The 26,950-nt window shown below is 37.3% G+C and overlaps 2 protein-coding genes across 19 annotated transcripts in view; both read right to left on the reverse strand.

The window, feature by feature from the left end:
* Positions 1-19,753, reverse strand: LOC121113263. Its single transcript, XM_040701790.1, has 2 exons — positions 9,766-19,753; positions 1-5,860 (listed from the first exon to the last, which is right to left on the reverse strand). Exons 1-2 carry the CDS (start codon positions 9,842-9,844, stop codon positions 5,001-5,003), a joined length of 939 nt encoding a protein of 312 aa, XP_040557724.1. The 5' UTR covers positions 9,845-19,753; the 3' UTR covers positions 1-5,000.
* Positions 1-26,950, reverse strand: part of SHANK2 (SH3 and multiple ankyrin repeat domains 2) — a 343,211-nt gene that overhangs the window by 20,007 nt on the left and 296,254 nt on the right. For 12 of the 18 annotated variants that reach the window (XM_040701785.2, XM_040701784.2, XM_015286884.4 and 9 more), the window contains 5 exons: positions 21,749-21,884; positions 19,803-19,883; positions 19,434-19,442; positions 16,671-16,691; positions 242-301 (listed from right to left, as the gene is read on the reverse strand). In XM_040701785.2, the coding sequence (XP_040557719.1) occupies positions 242-301; positions 16,671-16,691; positions 19,434-19,442; positions 19,803-19,883; positions 21,749-21,884 (307 nt within the window). The remainder of the gene's footprint in view (positions 1-241; positions 302-16,670; positions 16,692-19,433; positions 19,443-19,802; positions 19,884-21,748; positions 21,885-26,950) is intronic. The other 6 variants (XM_046942392.1, XM_046942390.1, XM_040701789.2 and 3 more) reach the window with 3 other exon arrangements.

Consider the following 26,950-nt stretch of genomic DNA (forward strand, 5'->3'; position numbering starts at 1 on the left):
TATAAAAGTATTCAGTAAAATAAATATCATTTGTCCAAAACCTGAAAAATTAAGTATTGCAAGGTCAAAGGAAGAGATTTACTTTTCAAAAAAATGCAAAGAAAAAGGTTTTTTTTTTTTTTTTTTGGCATTTTAACAAGGCAATGCTTGAGCATCATAAGTCGTGCAAGCCGAGCACTTTTTATTGCTGCTACATAACATGCATGCTTTAGTTTTAAGCCTGCATGCATTTAATGTTTACTTAGTGTGACTCGAAAAACAATCCTCTTCTTCAAACCTTCAAAATGTGAAGGGACAATATCTATATAGAAATGGAAAGAAGACCTTTAGAAATAATGAATCTGTAAAGAACTGTTTCAAATAGAGATAAGCAGACTGTACTTAGTCATCAGAATTTCAGCGATATTTTGGACAATAACAAGTACTCCAGAAGTGCTCTTTTATGCCTAATTTCCTCAATTAATCATGTCTAATCTACATGCTTTTGGATTATTAGATTAGCATTGTAAGCAATTGCATCATTTTTAAATGAAACTTTTATATGATTTTTTTTTTAATTATTATTATTTATTTTATTAACTCTGGGAATGCATTTAGTTGTGGTCAGGAACAGACCAAACAATCAAAGTCCAAATCAGAATGAGAACTTCAACATTTGGATTCGGGATCCTAATCTACTGTATGGCACAACGATAAAAGACAGGGAAAAAACTTCAATTGAGATCTTCTGAACTTCAGAGCATTTGCTTTAGCCGCATTTCCAACTGTGGTCACAAACAAGACTCATCAGTGTTTAATACATTCCTTAGACTGAGGACCTCAAAGCACCAATCAACTAATTATGGCCTTACAGCTTCTTTATTGCTACTTCTACTACTACAAAACTAAGGCATGGAGAAATTCAATGAGTAGCCCAAGCCAGCAGAACAGTTTGAATTTTGAACCTGTACTAGAATCCAAACTTAGACCATACCAACAAGTTTTCTTTCTACCCCTTTCAACACGTTTGCTTCCCTAAGAAAAAACAGGCTGCACCATATTGATTATTCTGTACTTAATAATCATGTTAATTTACTGTCTTTTCCTTAAGTTTCACCAGAGTAGAGATCAGTTATATTGGCTGTGATATTTATGTAAATGGAATACCTTAGCCAGGCTACTAGGCTTTCACAACGTGAGCAGGAGCACTGTTAATTTTCAGCAATTAGATCCACCTCCCAAACGTTCGATTTTTATTTCAGCAGAAAAGGATACCTACTCCATTAGGTTATTACAGACTGAAAAAAAAAGGCAGGCTTTTGTCAGTCTACAGATGATGCTAGTCTGCAAAGCATCAGATTTAGGGATTTAAGCTTTACCTCTCACTGGAGAGCAGCATACTCAGGGCCCTTGATATGGATATGGATGGGAATAAGGCAGGAGGAAAAAAGTTTTTGATCCCTCTACACAGTAGATCTGGCAGATGCAAGGATGACGTTTTTAACAGGAGAAGAAGAGAGGGAAGAACTTTTAGCCCCCTGGTTAGAAAGAAGGCTGTCCTAGGAGTTGTTATTTTAGTGTAACAGAGGGTCAGGGAGCAGGCAGGAAAGGAAAGACTGAGGAGAATCAGAACACTATTGAAAACTTTCTCACAAGAGTGGTGTTGCTGTTTCTATTCAATTGAAGTTATCATTTGACTTTTTTTTCATTGGTCTGCTTTATTTTTGTGTGTTTTAAATCATTTGGTGAAAGGAAGAAAGGAAAAAAAAAATCTTAAAACCATCACATGTATTCAAAAATAAAATAAACTTCATGTCACATTTCATAAGATTTTGTAATACAAACTCTGAACTTATGAAGGAAAAATATCTGCACTTCCGCTCAGCAAAAGGCGTCATCATAAAGCAATGGTGTCACCATTAACATTTGACCTATACAACAAAAATATGGCTAGACTGTAAAATTGTACTCAGGGGATCTATCACCAAGAGCTTAAAGGGTGGAGAGATCTCAGGTTAAGTCTTTTCCACCCTTTTTATCATCCCAGAAGGCCTAAAAACTGGTCTTTGGGATAGAGAGAGAAGGAAGTTTGTGAAAATGAGGCATTAGGTACTCAAAATCTGTACATAAGAAATATAAATATACCACATAAGAATGAGGATCCCCTTTATTTTAACAGACACATGTAACCATATACCCATTCAGACAACAAAAAGCTACAGGGAAAGAGTGATGAGGCTATGACAGACATTTGAAAAGCATGAAAATATTTGTTTGGGGATGAAACATACATACTCTCCAACTGCACTGATTTTGCTAGACAATACTATAAGTCAGATCTTAATTTAAGATCTGACCAAAATATCAGTTGGTACCAATTATTAATACCATATACTACTTCCAGCTGGAATAACTTCATTCTGTGTGAGTTTATTGCAGGTTTCTTGCCTGTGGACAGTTTCTCAGTCATTCTCACCCTATAACTGCTCCCATTCAAGTGGCTTTGTGTCTTTCCATATCTAGCTAAAGCACTGAGAAATGGGAGAGATCAGGTGACAGCATGAGCTGCTTTGCAAGGAACTCTTTAGGTGTTCCTCATGCAGTTTTTCCACCGGCAGCACTGCTGCATCTGTGCAACTTCTTCTTTTTCTCTACTGTCTTTGATCCGAATGCAGAGCGGAGGGTGTCCTTTTAAAACTACAGTGGAATGCGATTTATTCTAAATGGCAGCAGCTACATGGCGGGTCCTGCAGAGTACGTCAAAATCTTAGCATCTGACCACATACTGCACCACACTTTTGAAGTGAAAATAGTATGTAAAATAAAAACATTCTCACTGTATTATCAGACACACGTTAATTAGGCCAAGAAAATTAATTGGCTGATTTGTATTCAGCTTCGTTCAAACTCATCCCAAAGAAATAAGATGTAAGCATACTGGGACAAACTTCCACTTGTCTTTGCCTTTAGCTTGGCTGTTCATATCCACGGTACCAGTGTGCAAACCATGTATGCACCAGAAACACGTGTTCAAAAGGCCACACGTACTGGAATAATTTGTCAAAGGTCACTAATGGACTTCTTTCCCAACCTTCTTGTGATCTTAAACATTCAGCAACATGCATTTCTTGTATCAATGAGAGGGGAATCTTACAAGCCTGTATTGGAAATTCTCTGAGGACACATTTATAAACAGCTTTAACAAAAAGAGATATAAAAAAGCAATGGAAGGGGTGCAAAAATTTGCACCTGGTGTAAAGTGTGTCAGCAGTGTGACCGAAGAAGCACACCTCCAATGGTAGTCTCAGAGAGAACACAGCTGGATGTAGGTGGAAGGGAAGAAATACTCTCTACTGCAAAGAGCCTACACTGGAGGTTGGCCATGCCAGCTACATTTCATCATTAAACCATTCATTTAGCAAAGTACAGCCACAAGCACGCACGCACACACACTTATAAGGGAGCAATCTGTGGCTGACTGGTAGAATAACAAAATATTGTATCTGCTTTATTTTGATTAACTTCAGTCTCAGAGAAAGACAAGAAAGAAGAGGCTATGGCTCACTGGACAGAGAGAGCACCGCTCAGCTGTATTCACAGAAGAGGATTTTTAGGCCTACAATTATTTTCTAGTATTTGCCAAAGGAGAAATTCATCACTGCTTTGCCATATAAACTCTTCTGAATCTTTACAAAACGTTACAAAGGTATGTGGAGAGTCAAACACAGGAGCCATGCTACACCTGTGATCATTAGTTACCACGCTCAAGGGACTCCTGGTAACAGCATCCTTCCAGAGAACTGTCAGGGATACCACATGGATAAGCCAGTCTGATGCCTCTGCATGCATATAGCAATTTGAGTGCCACTATATTAAATTCCCCCGAGAGAGGCAGCACCAACAGATATAAAATAATTTATTGCAAAGTGCATTTCCATCTGCCCTGTGGGTTACCAATTGCACCCATGTTCTACTCAGGGTGCCAGCCCTCAGGAAATTAGATGGCCTAAAGGCACAGAAAGTAGTTGCATTTTATCAGCATGTAGGTCATCTCTGATGAAAAGCTCTTAATCACAGACATAGTAGCACAATACCCAACAGCATGTCACGACATTTACATTCTCAAGAGGTCTGGCTGCTAGGCAAGTTGGTTTTTTTTTTCTTTTTTCTTTTCATTTTCTTAAATAATTAATATCTGTGATAATTACAGGGGACAGTCTCCTCCTAGTACATTTGGTGTAGGAGATGGCTCTTATCCCCAAGAACACATTGCTTAGTGACTCCTGTTTCAAATCCTCAGACTCTCTCAGAGGAAAAATTATAATGCTGCCCATCCAACCACCAGATCCATCGTAAAAGGAACTTTGAAAACGAGAGTCAGGTGCCTAGATAGATCTGGTGGCACGTTACTATACAAGCCCCAAAAGATAAATATGAGGTATGATCCTGGCAACATTACTTCTAATACAACATAGCCAAGACACGTGGATTAGCTCCACCGAGGGTCTTAGAAAGTGAGCTCGTCAGACCCACAGAGGATAAGAATGATCATGATCCAGTACAGGCTAACCCCAACACCTCAGGCTGGCATGCCAGAAACACCAGGCAAAGACTGATCGAACACAGTTTTGGAGGCGAGTATTGCCAAGACCTGTATACTTACCACCAACTCCAGAATGCTTGCTCAGAGGGGATGGGATAATGGAGAAAGAAAACTCAAAAAACAGCTGCCTCAAGAAATGACTTGTATTTGTAAGAAAAGCAATGAATGCCTGGCACAGAGTAAAAAAATGCTTGTATGAAGTTAAAGTGAAAGAACAGAGGCAAATGTTCTTCAAATACCAGCAGCACACATTGTTAACAGTGCAAATATAAACTACAAAATGTTAGACTAATCTAGTCAGCCAGAATACAATGTTAGCCAATGTAGGAAATGGTTGAAATCTGCCACTGATGGCCTTATGGCTAAGAATTAAAAGGACAGGCACATTAAAAAAAACCCTAAAAATCCTACGGTGTGGTTATTTTTTCTTCCCTCCCCCTTTTGCCTGGCGCGTAGGCATGGGCAACGAGGCCCTCTCGGTTATGGCTCTCTGCAGCCGGCCACTGCGACAAGGCAGCGTGGCCTGCGGCGGTTCTCGAGAGTCGCTCGTCCCTTCGGCCCCTGGTAAGCACACAGTGGAGGCTGCCACTGCATCCTCACCAGTCCATGTCGAGGCACAGGTTAACTCGACATGGGGGGTGGCTCTTTGGGAGATGCGTGTTTCAAGGACCTGCGTCCGTGGCTGCTTGAGAAAAGCTAAAATCTCTGACAGGTAGTTATGGATGGCTCTTGTGGAGGTAGCCACAATGCCCAGCTGCAGCTCCATGCGGCCCATGGACTGTGACATGAGACCCATGGACTGTGCATGCTCCCTCTTGATATTTTCCAGCAGCTGCACAATCCTACTGTTGGTTTCCATCAACAGCTTCTCTCCCTCTGTTAGCTGGGGCTGCCCTCTCCAACCCCGATCCCTAGGGACAGGCTCAACACCGCGGTGCTCTTCATTCATCTCATCATTGCCCTCCTCCTCAGGAGAGTCACTTTCAAACTGAGGAGTCCTACTGAGTGACTGATCCCCGGGAGACTGTATGTCCATGGTACACTCCGGAGTCCGCGCTGGCGTTTGAAATCCCTCAAAATCCTCCCCAACGTTGCTGTGCGTTTCAGACGAGGACAACGGCCACTGCCAGCTCTCTGTGGTCCTGGCCGGTGAGTCTTCGTCAGAGGCAGGCACCGAGGATTCCTGTTCTTCAGCCGGCGTGGACGGCGAGCTCCCTCGGAGACGGCCAGCTTGCCCCGAGGATCCAGGAACCTCCCCATCTTGTTCCCCAGTGACATCTGGCAATCAAATAGAGGAGCAACAACCACTGTATCTGAGGCCAGGCAGATGGAGGTATCTACATGCATTGGACAACACATAGAAAGAAGCCAGTTGGGAAGCCAGAGTGTATGTGTTTGGGCAAACAGAAGGGCGGGCTAAAGTTTAATGACTGCACTGGGTACGTGGCAGTTGACATTATTAACTGCTTTTCATATAAATGCACACTGTCCTGTACCCATAACACACACAGCCATGCTGCATCCCAAGGCAGGAGCTACCAATTCACCTCATTGTGACTGTGACAGGAAATGTCAGTGAACCTATCAAAAAGCTCACCTATGCACTGCAGTGGTGTCAGTCAGACATCCCTGGGATGAGCTCAGGGCCAAGTGTCCAAGTGAACTTCCTGTGGTGTCAGATGTGCTCCACCACTGGCTGAGGGCAGCCCTTTCTTGTTCTGAAGCACTGCTGGCTATCTTCACTTTTGTCCGACGTCTCACATCACCCCCACCCCTAAGTGCACTCTCTCCCAAATCACTGCTGCGAGCGATGGTGGCTGTCCACAGCACTCATCCTGTGAGCAATGCCCTCCCCCACATCTGCTGGATTTTCTTGCTCTTTTCTCCAAAGAGTAGGTAATGGTATCTGAGGGCATTGCTCTCCAGGATCTCATTGTCTTCTGAAAATAAGTAAGCTCTGCCCTACCCTGTCTACTTCTCCCCTTGTCTGAGGGCATATGGTGGAAATCAGGGTGCAAGTGATTCCCTGCGGCAGTGTCATGACTACTCTCTATTATCCCGGTCTTGAAAAATTTTATTCTGTAAGGATTAATTTCTGCACTTTGAAATACTTTTTATGCTGCTCTTTGGACCTCAGTATGAAGCTGTGAGCTTACATTTGGAAAGTATTTCTGAGGTCAAGTTAAAAGGATACTTCTGGCTCTGTGTATGAGTCAGGGTATGTTTTTGTTAGTTTTGTTGTGCTTTTGTTCTTGCTCTTATGGGTTTTTGTTGTTGTTGTTTTATATAGTTTTAAAATGAAAGCTCCTTCTGATAGACCCAGGGATCCCTTCTCTATATCAGTCCCTGCCTACTCTAACTCTAATGTGGCAATCTTTATTTCTGTGCTCAAGTGCCTTCAATATTATACTGCCCTAAAAGGGATTCTGTGCTGCATAATATAATTATGATCTTTTAATGCTAAAGTCATGGATATTATTTATGCATTTAACTTATTACTTCAAAGTATTCACATTCAAAGTATTCACACCATGTCTCTATCTAGTTGACTGTCCAGTTGCATGTTTTATGGAGAGTGAGGATGAGATTGTATTTGTAAAAAGGCATGATCTCCTTATGAAAATGGATTTTAGGGACAAACTGTCATGCAATCATTGGCTCTTCTACTCCATAGAGATTTGAAAGGGACTATATCAACCTATATGTAACACCTGCTTCTTCCTTAGCAATTCTTTTCCCCCTTTGCCTTACTAATACAGCCACAGCTGCAATTCCTCATTAACAAATCTCTCTTAACAAATATACTGTAGGACTATAAAATTATTTCTCAGCATTTTCTTATTTGAGTACACATGTAACAAAGAAAGAAAAGAAGAAAAAAAAACAAAAACCAGGGGATCTATTTTTACCACACATAGCAAACACACATTTCAGTTAAATTCTATAGAATTGGAGAAAGAAAATGGCTTATATATATTCATTCTGGTAGATACACTGGTCATACAAAATGTCCTTGAATTTCTTTAGATATATCATCAGAAAATTCCCCATATTTGAAAACTCCATTTTCCTGACATGTTCTAAACAGAGCCCACCTAGCAATTGGTAATAGAACTAAACTAAATTAAAAGTCAAAAATTGAAACAAAACAAAAGAAAAAACTACAAAATCCACATTAATTTATGAGTATTTCTGTAAATAGTTTCACTGAGTTAAGATTGTTCAGATTTAGGGGGATAGTAACACTTTTGTTATTTGTGCATGTTTACACGTTTGCCAGAGGCTTGTGAAGAAAAGTTTATCTGAAAAAAGTATAATACACTTTTGCAAAGTCCCTAGTTCTCTATGAAAGAGTACCATTTGCCATCCTCCTAATCGATACACTCAGCCTTTCAGAGCTGAAGGAAAAGCATCTGGCATCGGTGACCAATAACACAAATGACAAAGAGTCCAAGCAAACAGTCTGTGAGAACCCATGGGAGAAAGTTAACTGTGGAAACTATTGGCGAATACTTATGAATAATGAATACATTCACAGGTTTTAGCATAGGTTTGTTAACTTGACTAGCAAGAAATATTCATTAACTGTTATTATACATCACAAAGTATTCAACAATTCTAGTCACTTTGTTCTCTGGAAGCTTTGTGAAGCACTGACATGGGGCATGGGGGAAACCAAGGGTGTGTTATAGGCATGGTCTGACACAAACTAAGTGTCAAGCAATTATGGGAAATCTGCCTCAAGTTCAATGGCTGACACCACAGTGATGAATGTGTCAGTCTGCCCAATAAATCCATTTCTTGATGACCAAAAGTCACCTTACATTCTTGTTAAGGTGATGGCACCAGCTGCTGGGTCAGTGCTGTGGAAAAGCTATGCCAGTTACATACAGTAAGGCACTGGAAAACTTGGTTTGTCTGCAAATGGTCCTTATCTACTGAAGAAGCTCTCTGTTTTAAACAGCAGGATTAAAGCTGGCTGAAACCATTACCTCAACCAATTGCCTTTACCTCATTTCCTTAGCAAAGTGGGTCTTAAAAAGTAAATAAATGAGGAGAGAGCATTAAGACAGCCAAGTCAAAATTGACTGTGGATTGACCTACGCATCAACGTGGTTGATCTTGCTTGGCTATTAAATGGCTTTTAAAATTATCTCTCAAGCTTAAAATAAAGTGGGTAGAAAGAAGCACAACTAGCTTCTTCAGTAGTGAAGCAAATTCCATTACATTCCACTCCTAACTGCAGCATCTTGCTCACAGCGACACATAAGACTTTCAGACAAAATACATGAGTTTTGTCTTTTTATATTTATGCCTAGTAATACCAGTCAAAAAACTAAGAGCCTTTAGAACTGTGACCTGTTTCATGTTTCTAACTCCATGTTCCTTGCTCTGTTAGGGCATGATTCCCAGTTGGGTCCTTAAATGATCAAGTACGGGAATCAGAAAGGAGCATGCATATGAAGTAAAGGAAATGCAAAGGTCTGGAAGTCAGTGACCCACCACACGTTAGCTTCACTGCTTGGTCACTGTATGATGTAGATATTTCCCAAAGTAACAAAGGAATTCAATGTTTCTGAAGTCTGTTTTCTGCTTTACCTCACTGATTTTGTTATGTTTAATCTGTTTTTAAAGTGGTTCCTGTGAGAGCTACTAAGGAACCAACACCAAAGTCCTAACTATCTTCCTTTCTTTCCTGCTGTCAGACAAGTCTTCTGTTTCTGCAGCACAGCTGGCTGCCTGCAAGGGTGTTTGTACTGGACCGATACAGAGCTTGGTCTGATGTGGCTTAACAGTGATGCAATTGCTCCTGGTAGCCACAAGAGAACTTTTCCGAACATGGTGGCTATGTCAGGATTACAGAGCCTCTGGGTTCATGAATAGATCCATCATTTTGGAGCATTGCTATACCATGTTGTCTCCTTGAGCCGCAGGATTCAGTACCATGCTTTCCTAATGACAATCTTTTGAGTTATAAGACATAAACAGAATTGTAGAGGTTATCTGGTTGAGATACATAGAGAATTGAACATTTGATTCAACTGTAGGGATAGAAGACCAAGACAGAGGCCAAGAACAGAGCAGGGCTTTGGATATAGACAAGCTTTAGAGACATCAGAGATATTTCTTTAACTTTTGTTCACTGAAGAACATTTGCGACTTATGCCTGTGTTGTGCCTTACCTGCCACTTGGACTGGCAGTTGATCCCTCCCCTGAGATGTGCTGTTCTTTAAGAATCCCTCCTTTTGAAATCCCACCATTTCTGTTTCACCTCTGCTACTGGACCGTTGCCTTTTCCATTTACATTTCCTTTTCAGATTCCCCACCAGTAGAGCTGGACGTGAGGGGTGGGGTACCGTCTTCCTGCTGACAGGTAGGTGGAGATGTTCCTTGGCCACAAGTGGGCCAGGAGCTCAACAACAGCGGTACCACAGTTGGGGAGCTTCCTGGGACCTGCCTCTGCTGCTCTGGACATGGGCCTCTGCCTGTATCTGCATCATGCCTCCTGGGGTGGGTGCATTTTTCAAACTGTTTAGGTACCAAGGTGATAGATGCCTTGTAAATACCTAAGATAGATACAGACAGAAACTGTACCAGGCACAATCTGTTACGCAAAATTTAATACAATGCCAGTTGCACCTATATGATGTAGTATCACCCACCTTTTCTAGCATTTGCAGTCAACCACAGTCAAATATTTGGCACATGAACTTTTCCGTTTGAAAAGTGATGGATACACAGGGCATTCATTCTTCCTTGGTGTCAACCGGTCTAGAAACTTAGGTCGTAATGTCAGGTACTGCATATGTACATACTTTGTTTCCACTGCCTTCCCTAAATGTGAGTGTGCAAGTTTAGTTCAATTTCTTTCATTAACCAGTACAATCTGTTCTTCTTTGTCAATTATCTGTGAAAATCAGACACTAAAACTAAAGGAGTAGTCTTATGTATATTAAAAATGCATAAAGATGCATTTAAACCACGTAAAGATATGCCCCTGTGGAGTTGTTTTTATCTTCCTTTTTAAAAAATTATTTCTTTCTTTTAGGTTTAACTACCAGTAATTTGTTTTTAGCATAAAGACCCGAAGCTAATATGTGTTAAATTACAAATACACATGCACAGAAAGAACGTCTGAAACAAGCAGGTGCTCTCACGTCCATTGCATTACTTTTGGATTTTTGTAACTTCCCATACAGAGGCAAATGTCTTTGCCCTTCTTAGTTCATTAAAGAATGATAAATACTTGATAAATACTTCAGGATGAATGCCTATGTGTTGGGAGGAACTGTGTAAAGGACAATTTGGGCAAACAGTACATATGGGAATCTACATAATGCTTTCAAAGAAGCAGATGAACAAAATTCTGGAACAGCTGTCTAATACCAATGGGGGTGCAACATCAAGATAAGAATCTGCTAATTTCAAAAGCAAGCTTGATTGGACTATAGAAGCTCATATGATAACGCTGCTTGTCATAGAAGCAACTGTATTTGATGAATAAATCTGTAGTGTCTCTGCAGAAAAACAGATTATGTATCTGGAAATGGTTAAAAAGGAATCTCTGTTGCATTAGGTATGCTCACTGGAAACTAATGTGTTTTTTTTTTTTTTTTTTTTTTTTTAGCTATCTGAATGTGAATAGAGAAAAAAATCAAAGACTAAAAGTAGATAAGGCATAACTAGTTCCTCAACATATTGCCAATAATTAACAGGCCAACCCATAGCTAAATAATTGTTTCAGTGGAAGAATATTCAAGGTCAAGATTTAAACCCAAACTTGTTTATGATCAAATTTAGAGGAAAGAAACAACAAGTTGAGCTTATGCCACCGAAGTGATATAGTTATAGAAAATAATACATTGAAATTAAATGATCTGAGTTTTCAGTTAGAACATTAGACTAATACTCATGAACCTGCCACCATGAGCACATTTCAATCTGGAATTAACTTGTTCCAGCTCTGATCCAAATAAACAATTTACAGGACTGTGTTTAAGTCACAGTATCAAAATCACATGTTTTTCATATTGCAAATAACATAAAGAGAATATTACTTCAGAAGTTAGCATGAGAAAAATAACAGAAGTGCTTTGCAACACAATCAAAAACACAAGCCATTTGAAACATCTCCCCTCTACTAAAACTGAGTAAAAATACATTTATGCTGTCCGAGATACCATAAACTCTCCAATGTACAAGAAATTCAAAAATGTGAAAATAATGTAAAATAAATCAGTAAAACATAAAAACTGTTAGTAAGATTAATCACTGAGTATCTACAAACATAATTACATGACTTAGAGAAACTATTTGTATGTATTCACATTAAGGAACTATCAAAACTTTCTTGAAAGAAAGTCTTATTTGTGTTTCTAGGCCTAAAAATAATTTCACATTACTACATATAAGTCATGTTTACATATCATAGTCACACAATCAAAAGTAATTTTAGGAAGGCAGATAACTGCTCAAATTCTTTCTAGATACAATTTTCAAGTACCAGCTCTTCAACAGTATGTTCAATTGATAAGATTATTTTACAGGCATTTAAAATGCACCTGCAATTCTTCAGCCTTTCAAAATTCAGCCTACCTTGAAAGAGGAATGGTCATTGTCTAACACTGGTTTCTGTTTAAGAACAAAAACAAAGCAGAGAATATAGTCAATACCCACTCCTACCCTGCAAGCCAGGTGGAATTTATGTGGCAATTTGATATTCTGTTTAAGAGACAGCATTTGAAAATTTGGCCTAGTCAGAATAGAAACATAATCAACCAAAAGACACCGAAAAGAAAGGTGGAGGAACTAAGACACTTGCAGCCTCTCCATTCTTGCACTTGCTCTCACACTTCCACACCGAAGGGAAAAAACAAGCAAACTATGACGAAGTATCTAAAAACATTTATTTTTGATTGTATTAGGAATTAGTTAACATGGGTATATGAACATTTGAAGAAAAACTGCAGCAAAAGGAGTTTTGAGATGAGGGAGGTAAGTCCTTCATCTCCTTGGCTCCTGAAAAAGAGAGAGAACACATTAAAAGTGTTGAATTTTTTTCCATTGTCCTAATTGTACCACGTTGGGGAATATATGCAATTCTTACTGTTCCTCATACACTCATGATTTTTAATATGTTGTTCAACATTCGATTGATAATATCTGAGTATAACAAGTGACACTCACATATGCCAACGTATTTCATTCATCTGGCTCCAAATGCTACAAAACCCATATTTTCTTTAACACTTACAATTCTTTTTCCAACTTCTTTTATACCATTTTCTTGTTGGTTGATGCAGAAAGGTTTTGAAAACCTTTTCAGTTATTGTCCTGTAGCAAAGAAAACAAAGTATTAGGGAAAGGCACTACATACACTAGAGAACAATATGATAAATTCAAAATACTAATAGTGTAAATGAGAACACCCGCACAGTGACTCATCTGACCTCCCTGTTCAGGGATTCCCAGTTTTTTCAAAATGCCATTTAAAGCTTCCCACCTCAAGTAATACGAACCCTTGTTTGCAGAACTTGCATGTTAATGTTAACATTATAGTTACACATTAATTTAAGATTCGGTGTCAAATGTTGCTGAAAAACAGCACATCTGCTAGGTTTCAATTACTTTTTTTTTTCCGCAGTGGAAAACCTAGCATTTTTGTCCCCAAAATGTGCTCTCATTCAATGTTACAAAGTATTTTAAAAGCAGGTATATTGTATATGACCCAAATCCTGTATCCTCTTACACTTCTGTGGACTCCACATGAGACAGACTACAAGTTATAAATCTTGCAACCTTCTTCATCAACACAAAGATGGAGTTCATATTATGTCACACACATACACCATAAATTCCACCCAGCATCACTGCTTTATGCTAGCGAAAGTAACAACCACACGACAACCTTCATCTTATCATTGCTAGCTCATTAGAATTTCAAATAGGTAATGCAAATCAATTACTTACAAAGACACTGTTCGAGAATTCTTCATTAAGTCTGATGCCTTTTGATCTCATCTTCTAAAATACAGTGTCTGGTGAAGATCTGAAAACCTTCTTCCTACATAGAAGTGCTGCAGATACTGGAAACTATCAAAGAAGCTGATGTTGTGAGGGCTGTAAGAGTTGTTTTGATGATTTTTCCATTGTTTCCTGCAGACAAATCTCCATCATCAACTCCATCATATTGAAATTAAAAAATGACTCAGAACTCAGACGTCTTTTTTGAGGGGTTTCTTCGAACGTAACATAAAACTTTAAGTTAATCCATTGTTTGGCATTCATTTATATATATCTGCTCTGCAATTTCATTGTTTCAGATGCCATTAGAATGTGCCACCTTTGAAACAATGGACAACAAGGATGAGATGAAGTGTGAATGCTTATTGCAGACAGAGCTAATAATATTTCTTTTGAATGCCATCAACTGATATTTTTCCATTCAAATGCAGCTAAGACTTGATGCCAGGTAACAGTAGTCTATGTTGATGATAACACAGTTATTTTTTTATTTGAGAGGCAGCACTAGCATCTAAACTGCTCAAAGGAGGAAAATCCTACTATTTGGTCCTTTAGCCCACAACAAAACCCAAAGATCAGCATTATCAGCACACAATTATTTTACTTTGATTATGTATCAAATATATTAAAAAATAAATAACGAATCCCCACAGCTCACAACTGACACTCTCATGACACCGTCAAAGTAGGGTTTTTTGGTACAAAAGTGTTTTTTTGTTGTTGTTTTTTTTTTTTAATCTTGTCATTGCATTTCACTAAGAAAATGTAGCCTGCAGTGCCTTAATTTTCTACTTTCTCTTAAATTCTTGAAATGTCTCCCAAGGATTTTTATATTAGCTTTTAATTTAAAAACTGTCTACTTAAGCTTTCACTGAAAATCCCAAATTACTCACTAAATCAAACCCAATTCTTGGCAGTAAGAAGCTTCAGAGTACAAAACTTTTGAATCGTACATCTAGATGTTTACAGTACGTACTTGTTAAGAATCATATCATTTTAAAATTCTCCATCCACAAGAAGTTATTAGCAAGTACCTCAAAATAAAAACTGAAGATAGAATCCCTCAAAAGCAAGCTTTTCACAAGCCATATAAAACTTTCATGAAGTCAAATTTATTACCTTAAAATATTTTGAAAATCTAATGATATCTATTTCTTGCAGTGATGATAGGAATTATGATTGAAACAAATGCATAATGAGTTTAATAAACTTTCTATTAGTGTTTTATTTTTAGAGTATTTTCAAATCTTAGTTTTAATTTTCATGGATATTTTGAATATTCTTCAGTATGAATGGGCTAACCACATATTATCTAGAATTAAATATTCTAAGTACTGCATCAAAAAAGCTTGCTGCTACAACTGTTAATCTGTTGTTGAAAACTTATGAGTCACATAAGAAAAAAAAATAATGCCTCTTTTCCCTCCCTGACATCCTGTAAAATCCAGAGACTAATTTTACTATTAAAAACACATCCCCTCCAAAGCCACAATCCAAAACCGGGTGTTATTTGTCTGAGTTAGGCAGCTGCTGTAAGCAGAAAGTCAGTGGCACAGACTGAGGATTCCTTACTTGTTAGTAATTTGTGCTATGAAACTGCAGCAAAATGGTAATATTGCCCAAGATATATTGCTCTAAATTTTTCATAACTTTAAGATTTTATTACCTTTGTCTTTAGTCACAAATGGCATATAGTCGGTACTCAATATAAAAATGCCGCCTATACTCTTCCCAACCTCCCATTGAACCAGAACCCTCATCCAAAGACAACCAAAAAACCAGTCAAACAGAACCACAAAAGCCACTAGTTCCATCTTAATGTCTCCCTCACCTGTGACCCAGAAAACTGCATTTTGCTTGACAGATAACTACTATAAAAATGTAAAGGCTTTTATAAGCTGCCAAAACGTAACAGTAGCAATGGGGTTTATTTGGCACATTTTTCTGAATCAAGAATGGAAAATACCACTAGCTGAATCTCTGTTAGTGACCTGAAAGGAGGTCAGGAAGGAAGAGAAAAATAAGGAGAGGAAAATAAATAACCTGAATTTGTTTAATATTAAAAAGCAAAAGCTTCACTGCTGAGACAAGACACTGCCTACAGCCTAGCCTTCCTTTCAGGGACACCGAGCTTTGTCAAAGAGCAGCACACAGACTGTTTTACCAGCTACCACCTAGGGGCCCAGAGAGGTTTAAGGCTCTTCCTTGGGCTAGACGTCATGAAAACGTGTGAATGGCACAGTCCCTGCTCATAGGAGCTTACAGTCTAGGAAAGCAAAATGACATACAGGAGTATGGAAAAATACAACTAAACACAAACGAAGTTGTATACATATATATGCAGTTACATTTATAAAAACTATTAAAATAGCATCACTATGTCATCTACCTGTCCCTCTGCCTAGCCATCATTACTGAGATGATTGCTTAATAGGGATCATAGGGGAAGCGGGTCTTAAGGAGAGATTTCAGGGAGAAGGTAGTGGCCTTATGAATCAGTTCAGGGACGGCACTCCATGCATACGGGACAGTGTGGAAGATGTTATATAAAAAGTTAAAATTGTGCAGAGCAGCATTTCTCCAGGTCAAAAGTTCAAGTGTTGTGTGCAAGATCCCTACTTCCTGAGATAGAGACAGTGTGGTTACGTAAGTAACATTTGGCCGTCAAAAAAGACAAGTGAAATCACTAACGTAGGACTACACTGAGGATGTGTTACTGGCCATGTACTCTCAGAGGCTGCCAGTTAGCACAGTAACTGTGAGGAGATGAAATGGAAGGGTTTGGAAAAGAGTTGGATAGAAAGAAGGAAAGAAAGGCAAGGTGAAGGAAAGGAGACAAAAGGAGGGAATGTGGGGAATATTTTCAAATGTAGTCTTCTGCTTAAGTTCTTAGTGTGTTTGCAATTTGTTAACTAAATAACTAAAAAACATATACAATAACTAATGTACGTTTGACACCATAAAATAAACTGGACCATATGCCAACATTTACATTATGTTATTATCCTCCACTATGGAAAGGTGAGAAACAGGTTAAACAAGAGACAAAATGCTTCCCCTTACCCTTCTTCTTCCGTACTGAAGCTTGGAAACAGAAAGGGAATGAACTGTGAATCAATTCTGAAGATAATTTTATATGCTAAATCCTTGTCTGTTACTTTGAACATAAACATTTTTCTTCCATTTAAGAAGTCAGTCTCTCTCTGCTAACCTGTACTATGCATGTACCTATGAAACCACTCTAGATAAACAGCTTGGCAAAAGCCCAGTTTATCAGGGTTTAGATTTGAGCTATAAGAAGTTGCTCCCCAGCATATCATAGGGATTTATGCACAACTTTTCTCTAAATTCTTTTTTAAGTAGTAACTGGGGCAAATTATTGATGCCAAAGCTTTAAAATTATAGTAATAGGGCATTTTTATATCTTTTTGGGTTGAAATGGAAAGGAATCACTATCACATGTTCTCTGCCATCATTTGGATTAACTCAACTGAAAGAGAACAACTGAGATGTTCTGCTAAGTGTTATGGGGAACACGGTAGCTCAAAACGTGTCAGTAACACTGTAAGTTCAGAGCCAGGCAAAGGATGTCACTGTGAAGACTTCAAGGTATATAAGTTAAAATATTAATAATAATAATAATAATAATAAAAATCTCTTCATTTAGCCTAGCTAGAAAAACTGAAGAAAAAAAGTATATACTCTAAGGAAAAACAAAATGGGAATTTCTGTTTTCCTTTTTCTTATACTACATAACAAGGGACATTCAATAAAATTAAAGGCATCACATTCAAAACCAATAAAAAAGAACGTTTGTACACAGCACATAATCAGCCTGTGGAATTCCTTGCCACAAGACATTATTGAGACCATGAGCTTCTTCAGTTCAGAAAAAAAGATTACACATATATTGATGAGAACATCCACAGTGTTCATCTATATGCATTTTCTATTTAGTTTGTATATATATGTATATTATTAAACAAATGTTTATTAAATTGTTTAACAGTCATAAAAATGTGGGTGTTCTCATATTTATACAGATGTCCAATATATACACATATACATATAGAGATATGTAAATTATATATATACACACATACAATCTATGTTTTACATCAGAAGACAATTTTTAATCAACGAGTGAAAATGTTTTCCTCTTGGAAACTCATTTGATTTTTGTGCAATTCAATAATTCTTTTTCCTCCTGCTAATAGTCATTTTACAGGGCAAATATCAAAACAGGTAGACCATAGGTGTTGTTATTTATAACAGAAGTCAAAGTCATACTTTGCTAAGGTGGTAAATGTTTAGAGAATCATATGGAACTGGTATTTACAGGCTTTTGGAAGAAAAAATTCTGTTATGCTCCGGTATTACTACAGCTTCATTAGGGGACATACACTTCTGGAGCATGCTTCAGAAATATTCTTCAGAATAGTAAAATCTTGCCATGGTAATATTTGCCCATCTGGATAAAGATATAGATGGGAAATTTGCTTAAAGATTCATATCCCATGGCTGCTAATCACAAGAGATGCAGTGGTTTCTACAAGCCAGTGAGAACACAGCAGGTCAAGTACTATATTCTGAATTAGGGGACAAATAAGCTAAAGTATAATGCTTTTCATTACAAGAGTGACATTACTGCTAAGAAGTGATTTTTCTCTAGAAAAGCGTGTTGCTTCTCTCTGTTTTAGTAACAGCACCTACTACGTAAGACTGAAAAGTAAGAGAAATACAAAAATACCCTCAGTCTGAGAGTGATTTGGAGAAAGGAAAAAAGGAATGGGGAAAAACGATACCTAAGTATTCCTGTCTCCCTGGGAAAGCTTATTGATAAGTCAGCAAAGTTGCATAGCACTTCATGCAAGGAAAACAAATCAAAATACCTCAAACAAAAAATTGGCTCCAAAAATAATATTCTACATTTTAACCCTGGAAGAAAAATTATGGAGCATTCACGAACTGCTGAAACTTTTACTCAGGTTCCTAAGGTCCCTTAGCATAGACAAAGCAATTTTTCTGAGATATGTCAGGGATAAATTATCAGAATGTTTAATTTTGGTCTTCATTTTGTTGTTATGCCACAGAGAAGACCATAATCACTTCAGCAGCCCTTTGTTTGTCAGAGCTCCCACTGAAACCATGTTCCTTCTGACTTGCTAATGAATGGGTGGGGTCCATCTGCCCCAGAAAATAATGACTCACAGGGAAAAAAGTGTGGCCATTTATCCTCAATGCCTTTATTCTTTCATGTTTCCTTTCATATGAGTCTATGCCAAAAATAAAAGTTCTTACAAAATGTAAGTATTTAAATGAGCATTACTGTATGATAGACTGTATTACTCTGCAGTGAGGTACGCAGTGTCACTTGCTAAACAAACTATTCTGGTGGAATAACAAAATATAAATATACCCTGGGCATTTCTCTTGTTATATACAGTCCATTCATAACATATTCTTTAGTCTACCTGCAAAAATTCTACTTTTTAATGACCGAATAGATTAAATTCAGGAAGAAAAGAACAATTACTTTCTTCACTTCTATAAAATTAATCAAAATTCCCAAAGAATTATGCACATTTAGAATGTGAATGTTCAAGGAATCTCCAATCACATTTCTTAAAATTAGCGAATAAAAGACTGAATGCTCAACACTTTTTTTTATTACCGGTAGCAAGAAGAATTAAGCTTATTTCATGCAGAGAAGTCAAAGTGATATCATAATATGCACTTTTTCAGATTAGAGTCTAATGAAAACAAGTTGAAGTTGAAGCTGCTTTAACACTGTCAGCTTTTTAACAACAGCTTCTGGCAGCTTACCTTTATCCACTAATGAGAGGCCACAGAAATTTAAAATAAAACAATATTAGATGAACTGAAAATGTAGAAAGCAAAGCTAACAAAATATGATACGGCATTACTCTTTAGTAAATGTGCCAAACTTCGATGATGCATAAAAATGTATCAACATTCTCTTGCATAGCAGTAAAGGCACAAGTTTAAAAAAAAAATATTCATGCAAATCATGCATATTTGAACTCTCCAAAGATGCAGCATTCTTACAACCCTTTCTGTTCTATATACTGTACACATTGCAATTCTTATAAATCAATTTAACATACATACATATATATATATATATTTACATTTCTAATATCCCAGCATGCTTGTCAAAAAACACTTTCTTACCAAGCTCTTCAAGCTCTGAGGTCATTGACTTAGACCGCAAGGTCAGTGCAGTGGTTGGAGCTCGCTTAGGAGGTGGTGGGGCTTTGCGTTAAACAGAACGATAGACAGTATAAGTAAATAAACCTCTCTAAACCACTATATTAACATACACAATTTCTGTTCTATTTAAAATAATATGTCACATTAAATAAGGTAATATTAAATACATACATACAGAGGAAAAACCCTGAGATGCTTTTCATGTACTGGATTTCTGTACTGTTTCTACTTTTAGCGTAGGTTGTTTGACACATCCGTAAGCTTTTATGTAACAGAATACATAGAAACAGTTAAAGCTAAATAACTGTGCCCTTCTATTTTTCAGTAGGAAAAAGACTTTCTAGAGAAAGTGCCTCTCAGCAGTTGTGCCCCTCCTTCTAAGAAATGTACACAGCTAAAAATCTCATGGAGACTAGTCAACCTCTGCCAATTTCAGAATACTGAGAAATATAAGAAAGAAGATTCATATTCATCTTTATAGTTACAGTGAGAGTAGAGAAAACAGGTGATCCTTGGGATAAACAACACAAAGTAAAGCTTAAAATATCAAGGCAATCATTTAGCACAGAACCAGCATCTGCTTTAGTATCCTGCTAATAAATGTTTTCTGCTAGCTTCAAATGTAGCCAAACCAGACAACATATTGATATAATCCATTCCAGAGGTCAGAAAGGGGAGTAACTTCACAAAAGATTATGGCAATGTTGGTAGGAAAGCTGGAGTTGTCCAGCAAACAGAAAGCGCACTGGGACACAAGGAAAAACACCAAGGATTCAGAAGTACCAATAACATACACCATGCTACACTGTTCTGACTAATGGTAGCAAAGCAGTTTGAGGACAAGAAAGCGTGAGAGAGGGAAGTAGACAACTGTCTTCTCGTATCACCTATATACACTATATATAAGCATCATCTTTCCCCTGTTAAGTTCTGTCATCCTCTCACAGAGATTTGAACAAAAGTATGTCATGAGAACACAAAAAAATAGCTCGAGTTCAGTGCCAGACATACAGTACATACTACAAAAGTGCTACACAAATTAAATCCAGTTTGAAGTCTGCTCTTGCCCAATGGGCAAACAGACAACAAATTTCTGAGGGAAGCTGCAACTCTGCAGATGACATCAAGCTGAGTGGTGCAGTTGATACAACAGAAAGAAGGGATGCCATCCAGAGGAACCCGGACAGCTTGAGAAGTGGGCCTTCCAGTACTTAAAGGAGCTTATAAACAGAAGCAAGGCTGAATATTGACACCGTCTGATAATTATAGGATAAGAGGGGAGATTTAGATTAGATATTAGGAGGAAATTCTTTAGTCAGAGGGTAGTGAGGCACTGCCACAGCTGCCCAGAAAAGTTGTGGGTACCCATCTCTGGAGGTGTTCAAGGCCAGGTTGGATGGAGCCCTAGGCAGCCTAAGCTGGTGGGGGGCAGCTCTGATCACAGCAGGGGAGTTGGAACTGGATGATCTTTAGGGTCCATTTCAACTCAAGTCGTTCTATGATTCTCTGATTCTAATAACTTCCCAGAGTAGCTTTTACCTGAGCAGATTAAGAAGTATTTAAGGTAAAATAAATATTGCAAAATTCAATTTTTTTCTTTTCTTCTTCTTTGGGGGCCGGGGGGGATGGGGGGAGGTTGGTATATAACACAGAAGTTTGATTACATCTTCAACTGATGTTATAAGAAGGATCCACAAAGATGAAATTTCATGACAAGCATGACAGTGGAACGATCCCTCTTGTCACACGTGAATGCATAAGTAAACAGAATTAAATTACTCTAAAATAAGCAGCAAAAGAGCATTACAAATTTAAAAACAGAAGTTTGTAAATTAGCATTGTGCCCATAGCCTGTTTTCTGTGGAGCAAGACTGAAAAAATTCCATTGGGAAAAGAGAAAAATGTACCTTTCTTTCTAGCTGTGTCATCTGGATCAAGATTCCTTGTTACTGTGACAACCTTTAGAACTAGGTGATTGCCCCCTTGTCGGATCATATTCACCACCTGCCTGTGGCCAACTTTCACGACATTCTCATTATTAACCTGCAAAGACAGAAAATATTCTTTTAGATCAAAACGTCAAAAACACCTGCTCTTTCAGTTTTTAAACCCAGAAGGTAGAAAGAAGAGGAAGATTCAGAATGTCTAATTGCTGTCTTTTAATGAAAACATTTATGTAAGAAACTGCATATAGCTGGTGTGATAACATGAAACGAAATATGCAATTAATTTACCTATAATTATCAGTTAAAACAACAAAACACGTAGTGAGTTTAACCAGGTATTTCCCTTTACTTGTTTTATTTGCAACAATTGGTGTGCTGCAATTCTGCACTTCATACACCCAAATATTTTCTTAAATGATAGTCATTATTCACCATGGCATTAGGCACAAATGTTTGCATGCATTTTTCTCTCCAACAGAACAAAGGACATATTTATAGTTTTTCCTTTCAGATCATCCAGGAACCAAATTTTTCATTCCTGAAATGAAACTGCAGGTTCAAGAGGCATTCTTTTATTTGAGGCACTTCTTTCCTCATTTCCCAGAATTTTCCATCTGCAAGTTTCTAGAAGGATCTGGTGTTTGGGAAGCACAGGCAATAGAGCTATAGCATTCCAGAATAATTTTAATGGTAAAAGATGAAACCTTGACCAGCTACTATGGTCACACCAATTAAACTTAAACTGCATTCAATATTAAACTCTAAAACATACAGTCCCTAGGTAATTCTTAGTACTACAGCTTAATTTCTTCCATATACTTTTTTCCCTACCAGTTATTCTTAGACATATAAGAAAATAAAGGCAGAAAAATCTGTAAATAAGCAAGGATAAAAGTAATTTCTTTATATAATCTAAAAGGAATCGCTGAAAGTTATTTGAAATCTGAACAATCGCAGCATATAATTGCAGCCATGTGTTATTTGAACATAAAAGATATTAAGGAATAGAATCATTGAAAAAGAGATGCTGCCAGAATACATGCTGGGAATTTGAACTTTATCCAAAGCTCAACTGACTCAGTTCTATTTCACCAAGATCACCCTGCGCCTTCCAAAATGAACAGTCATTTTCAAAGTAAGCGTTTTTAGCCTCCTCTATTTATTCTGACAGGCAGAGCATCTCACACCCTAAAGAATTTACAGTTTCAAGCAAAATCTCTCATTAAATATTATTGCCATTTAGCAGAACTACAAACACTGGTATACAACAAGAAATCATTTTCTCATCCATGAAAATTTTCACTTTTTTCCAGGTATTAGATGAAACAAAATTAATTATGTCAAAATAATGTCTTGGTAAGCCATATTTTCAAAACAATGCAGCAGTCAAAGGTCTCAAAGCATTACTTGTGTGCTATGTTTGTAAGCCTGAGATGCCTTTTGTGATGCTTTTTTAATTTCATCTGAGTTGATGTAGGTGTAACACATGCTGAACATCCAGACCTGTTGAGCAGGCAAATACAAAGTTCTCCCATTCTGTAGGTGGAGGATATAAAAGAATATTGATCTGAATAGGACTGTTGCTGTTTTATTTTACACCTTCTTAGCATCTGGTGCTCAATTCCAAGATACGGTGTTTATTTAGCTGGACCAATGACATCTACATTTTATTTCTCTGAAACATTTTAGCAGAAATATTTACCCTCGTACTTCTGAAATTCTTTCCAATACTTAAACCTAAACCAGGTAATTCTTTTCCACGATTAAAAGGTTTATGTAATTCAAAACTAGAGATTGCATCAACTCTATTGTTATTGGAGTTAAAATTTAAGCCCATATGGATTAGAATATACCTCCTAATGCTGTCAAAAAATAGACAACTCAAATACATAAGAAGTTAATATTAATCAAACACATACACTTCACTAATATGAAATGATAAATGTGTAAAATGATGAACAGCTTATGCAGCATACCATCTGTTCACATCATTATGTGCAATGATATTTAACATTTAGAGCAAGAGCAAATATATATGACATTTTTTTAAAGCTGTCTCAGAAACAGAACCTCTAAATGATTGCTTATAGCAGTTTTGTTTAAAAGGTACAATTACAGAAACTAGTACCAAAAAGATTCCTTTTACAACAATAAAAATATCGATAGGAGATCTGAAGATCACTATGTTTAATAGCTCAGTGGGTAAAACCAGCATCATTAAAAAGCAACAACAAAACCGAAATTGTCAACAGGAACTGGGATTTCAGCCACAGACTCTTCTTGAATACTCTATATAAAAGCTAAGTGACAGTAGAAGTGGACACTAGATAGTATCACACCAGAGTTCTAGCAGGTTTGTTTGATAGCTTCAGTACATTTTCAGGTATAAATAATTTGACAATACTTTCTTTGCTTCCACTTTAAGCTTTGGCAGTGGAGAGATGACTACTACATATCATTTGGTTTTGTAAACAAGCTGAAGAAGGTAAATTTTTATGGTCCATAACACACTTAGATATCCACTGCATGCACATTTGGTGTTAAGTAAGATCACAGTCTTTGAAACGTAACAAAGAATATTTTTGCTTTTAGTGGTAAAGTGTTTAGAAGGATGCTCCATAGACCACCTAGCAAAGTCAGTTTTTGGACACAGGTTTGCATCTCTCCCTCTTCTTCAACACAGTTTTTCAGCATATTTTGTGACCTTTCACCGCAAAAAAATAAAGTTCTTTTCTTTCACTTCTTTCGCAAAACTTTTTATACTACTTTCTTTCTCTTCAAAAACAGGTGAAAATATACAACTATATTACAGAAGTCATTATATGCTATGGCTGGTTCCATGTTACATTCATTGTCAACTGGTCATCCAACAACCCAACTGTCTATTTCCAGATCTCAGGAAAACCCACAGTACTTAATATTCTTGAAATCCTACTCTGTCATCATATGGTTAAAATTGACCAGAGAGCCAGAAGTTACTGGCCCAAACTGAGAGGATTTAAGAAATTAAGAAATTAATAATGAAATAACATGAACTCTCAGAACTTACATTTTCATAAAATAACATAAATCAAAAATCCGACCTCTCAAGCTAAACTTGTATTTTGGAGGCTATATTTCATTTATGTATGAAAAGCTCTTCACCTACATGCCATCACCTATGTTTCCACCTTTTCCCCTCTGTATAATCAATATATACATCAGTTTTTAAGATCAGTAGAGTGCTACAAGATGGGAAAATTATGACTTCAAAGAAAGCTAGAGACAAAAGTCAGAAAAATTCATTCAACAGCTAAATTTTCCAGATCATTTGCTAGTACTGTGCAATACATTGTATTTCAATATCTTGAAATAGTATTAGCCACATGAATTATAACATTGCTTTCATGCACCATACATGACTTAACCCTGATGTTGAACAGTCAGTGACAACAGGAGACAGATGGTGCTGCTCGGCCTTTGCCCCACGTGATGCTAGTCATCTTACAGCTAAAGGCAGTTCATACAAAAGAAATGCAAGCAAAGCAATGTTTATGTTGATGATCAGTTTTTAGGGAAGATACAGGTAAACCAGCCTGCAGTTGAAATTGGAGGTACGTATAAGTGGCTAATCCAGGTACTTTCAGATACATTTAAGACACTAAATGGTCAGAGAAGACAGCAATTAATACTCGCCATCACCTCCACAAGGTTATGTGGTTTCATCCCTTCCTACTGGCTCACTAAACCAGTTATTCACATCCTTGTCATTTAATATGTTTCTATGGTTATGCAAAATACTTGAGCATGAGCTATTCAATTCACCAAGACAAAAAACAGTGCAACATATCTCTTCTTCCCTTTCCACCACTGTGACTACAGCAAACATGTCCTTGATCCCTCCAGCACCCTCTTGGAGAACACACTACATTTCAGCTCTTTAGGGCTGGCATTCAAGGTGCTCACAAATACTTAGAGCTCCGAAACAGAGGCTTTGAACATCTATGATATTCCTCGTGCTCAAGGAGATTTGAACACCAACAGTGAAAAGTTCTATCTCCAAACATGAGCGTTCTCTCAACAGATAGTGAAAAAATGTGGAGTACACCAGAGACAAAGACCACTGGCCATCCTTACTATCTTTACTATCATTATAATATTCAAGACCATTCTAGCTTGATCTTACTGAGCATTTATATACAGCAATCTCTAAAACTCACAAACTCAATACAAATAATGAAATTTTATTTAAGATTACAGAATGATGTAGGCTCCAGTTGGGTAATTTTTTTTTCTTCTTTTTTTCTGTGAGAAATAACCTCTACAAGAAAGAGCCCTCCATAAGAAGAATGATATATGAACACCCGTGACATCAATAAACTTTTCTGGAACTTTAAAAAGATAGAGATGCTTCTGCTCAGGCAACCTTATAATCCTGATCCCACAAGTGGGATATGCACACAGGACTGAGAATGACAACAGTTTAAAAAATGAAGTTTACAGAAGGATAAGAATATGCTAGAAACTGTTTTACAGTGAGTCTGATTGGAAAACAGAGAAGTCACTTATGAGTGATATCAAGAAATGTACTCTAGCAGTAAAGATGAAGATTCAACTCTCATGAACACATCTCCCCTCCCTCCAAGAAATGTGCCTATCCATATCTTAAAGAAAATGAAAGATTGAAAAAAACAGAATGGATTATTCTTTACAGTACCATTCTCACACATAAGATTCTAATGTGTAAGTTTGTTCTTTTGTCAATATTTGATTAAAAACAGACTCTTCGCCATTTAAATGCATGTATCTAGCTTACACACATGAACAAATTTAGGAGAGTGAAGAAGAAATACTATTATTTAAAAACGTGGAATTTTGGGAAAGAGCACTGCTTATGTACCTCCTGGAGATGCTGAGGTAGATTTTACGAATAATGGCACAGGCTGCATTAAAGTCTTTTTTTTTGTTGTTGTTGTTTGTTTTTTTGGTTTTTTTTTGTTGTTTTCCCCCTGAATCGTATAAATGTGCAAAAGGTTGAAAAACTAAACTAAAATAAAATAACCTGTACATTGTGGGATAGCAGATGTATGAGCTGGAAGATATTCATCAGAGCAGCCTTCCCGTAGGAAGGTGCAAAAGAAAAAACACTATCAGACAAAGAGACCTTTACAGATTCTGTTCTAT

The sequence above is a fragment of the Gallus gallus genome, chromosome 5 (assembly GCF_016699485.2).
Source record: "Gallus gallus isolate bGalGal1 chromosome 5, bGalGal1.mat.broiler.GRCg7b, whole genome shotgun sequence".
Lineage (NCBI taxonomy): Eukaryota > Metazoa > Chordata > Aves > Galliformes > Phasianidae > Gallus > Gallus gallus.

Coding starts and splice junctions, on each gene's coding strand:
- LOC121113263 (XM_040701790.1), bottom strand. CDS start 9,844: ATGGTGGGATTTCAAAAGGAGGGATTCTTAAAGAACAGCACATCTCAG. Junction 5,861..9,765: donor ACTGCCAGTCCAAGTGGCAG/GTAAGGCACAAC, acceptor TTTGATTGCCAG/ATGTCACTGGGGAACAAGAT.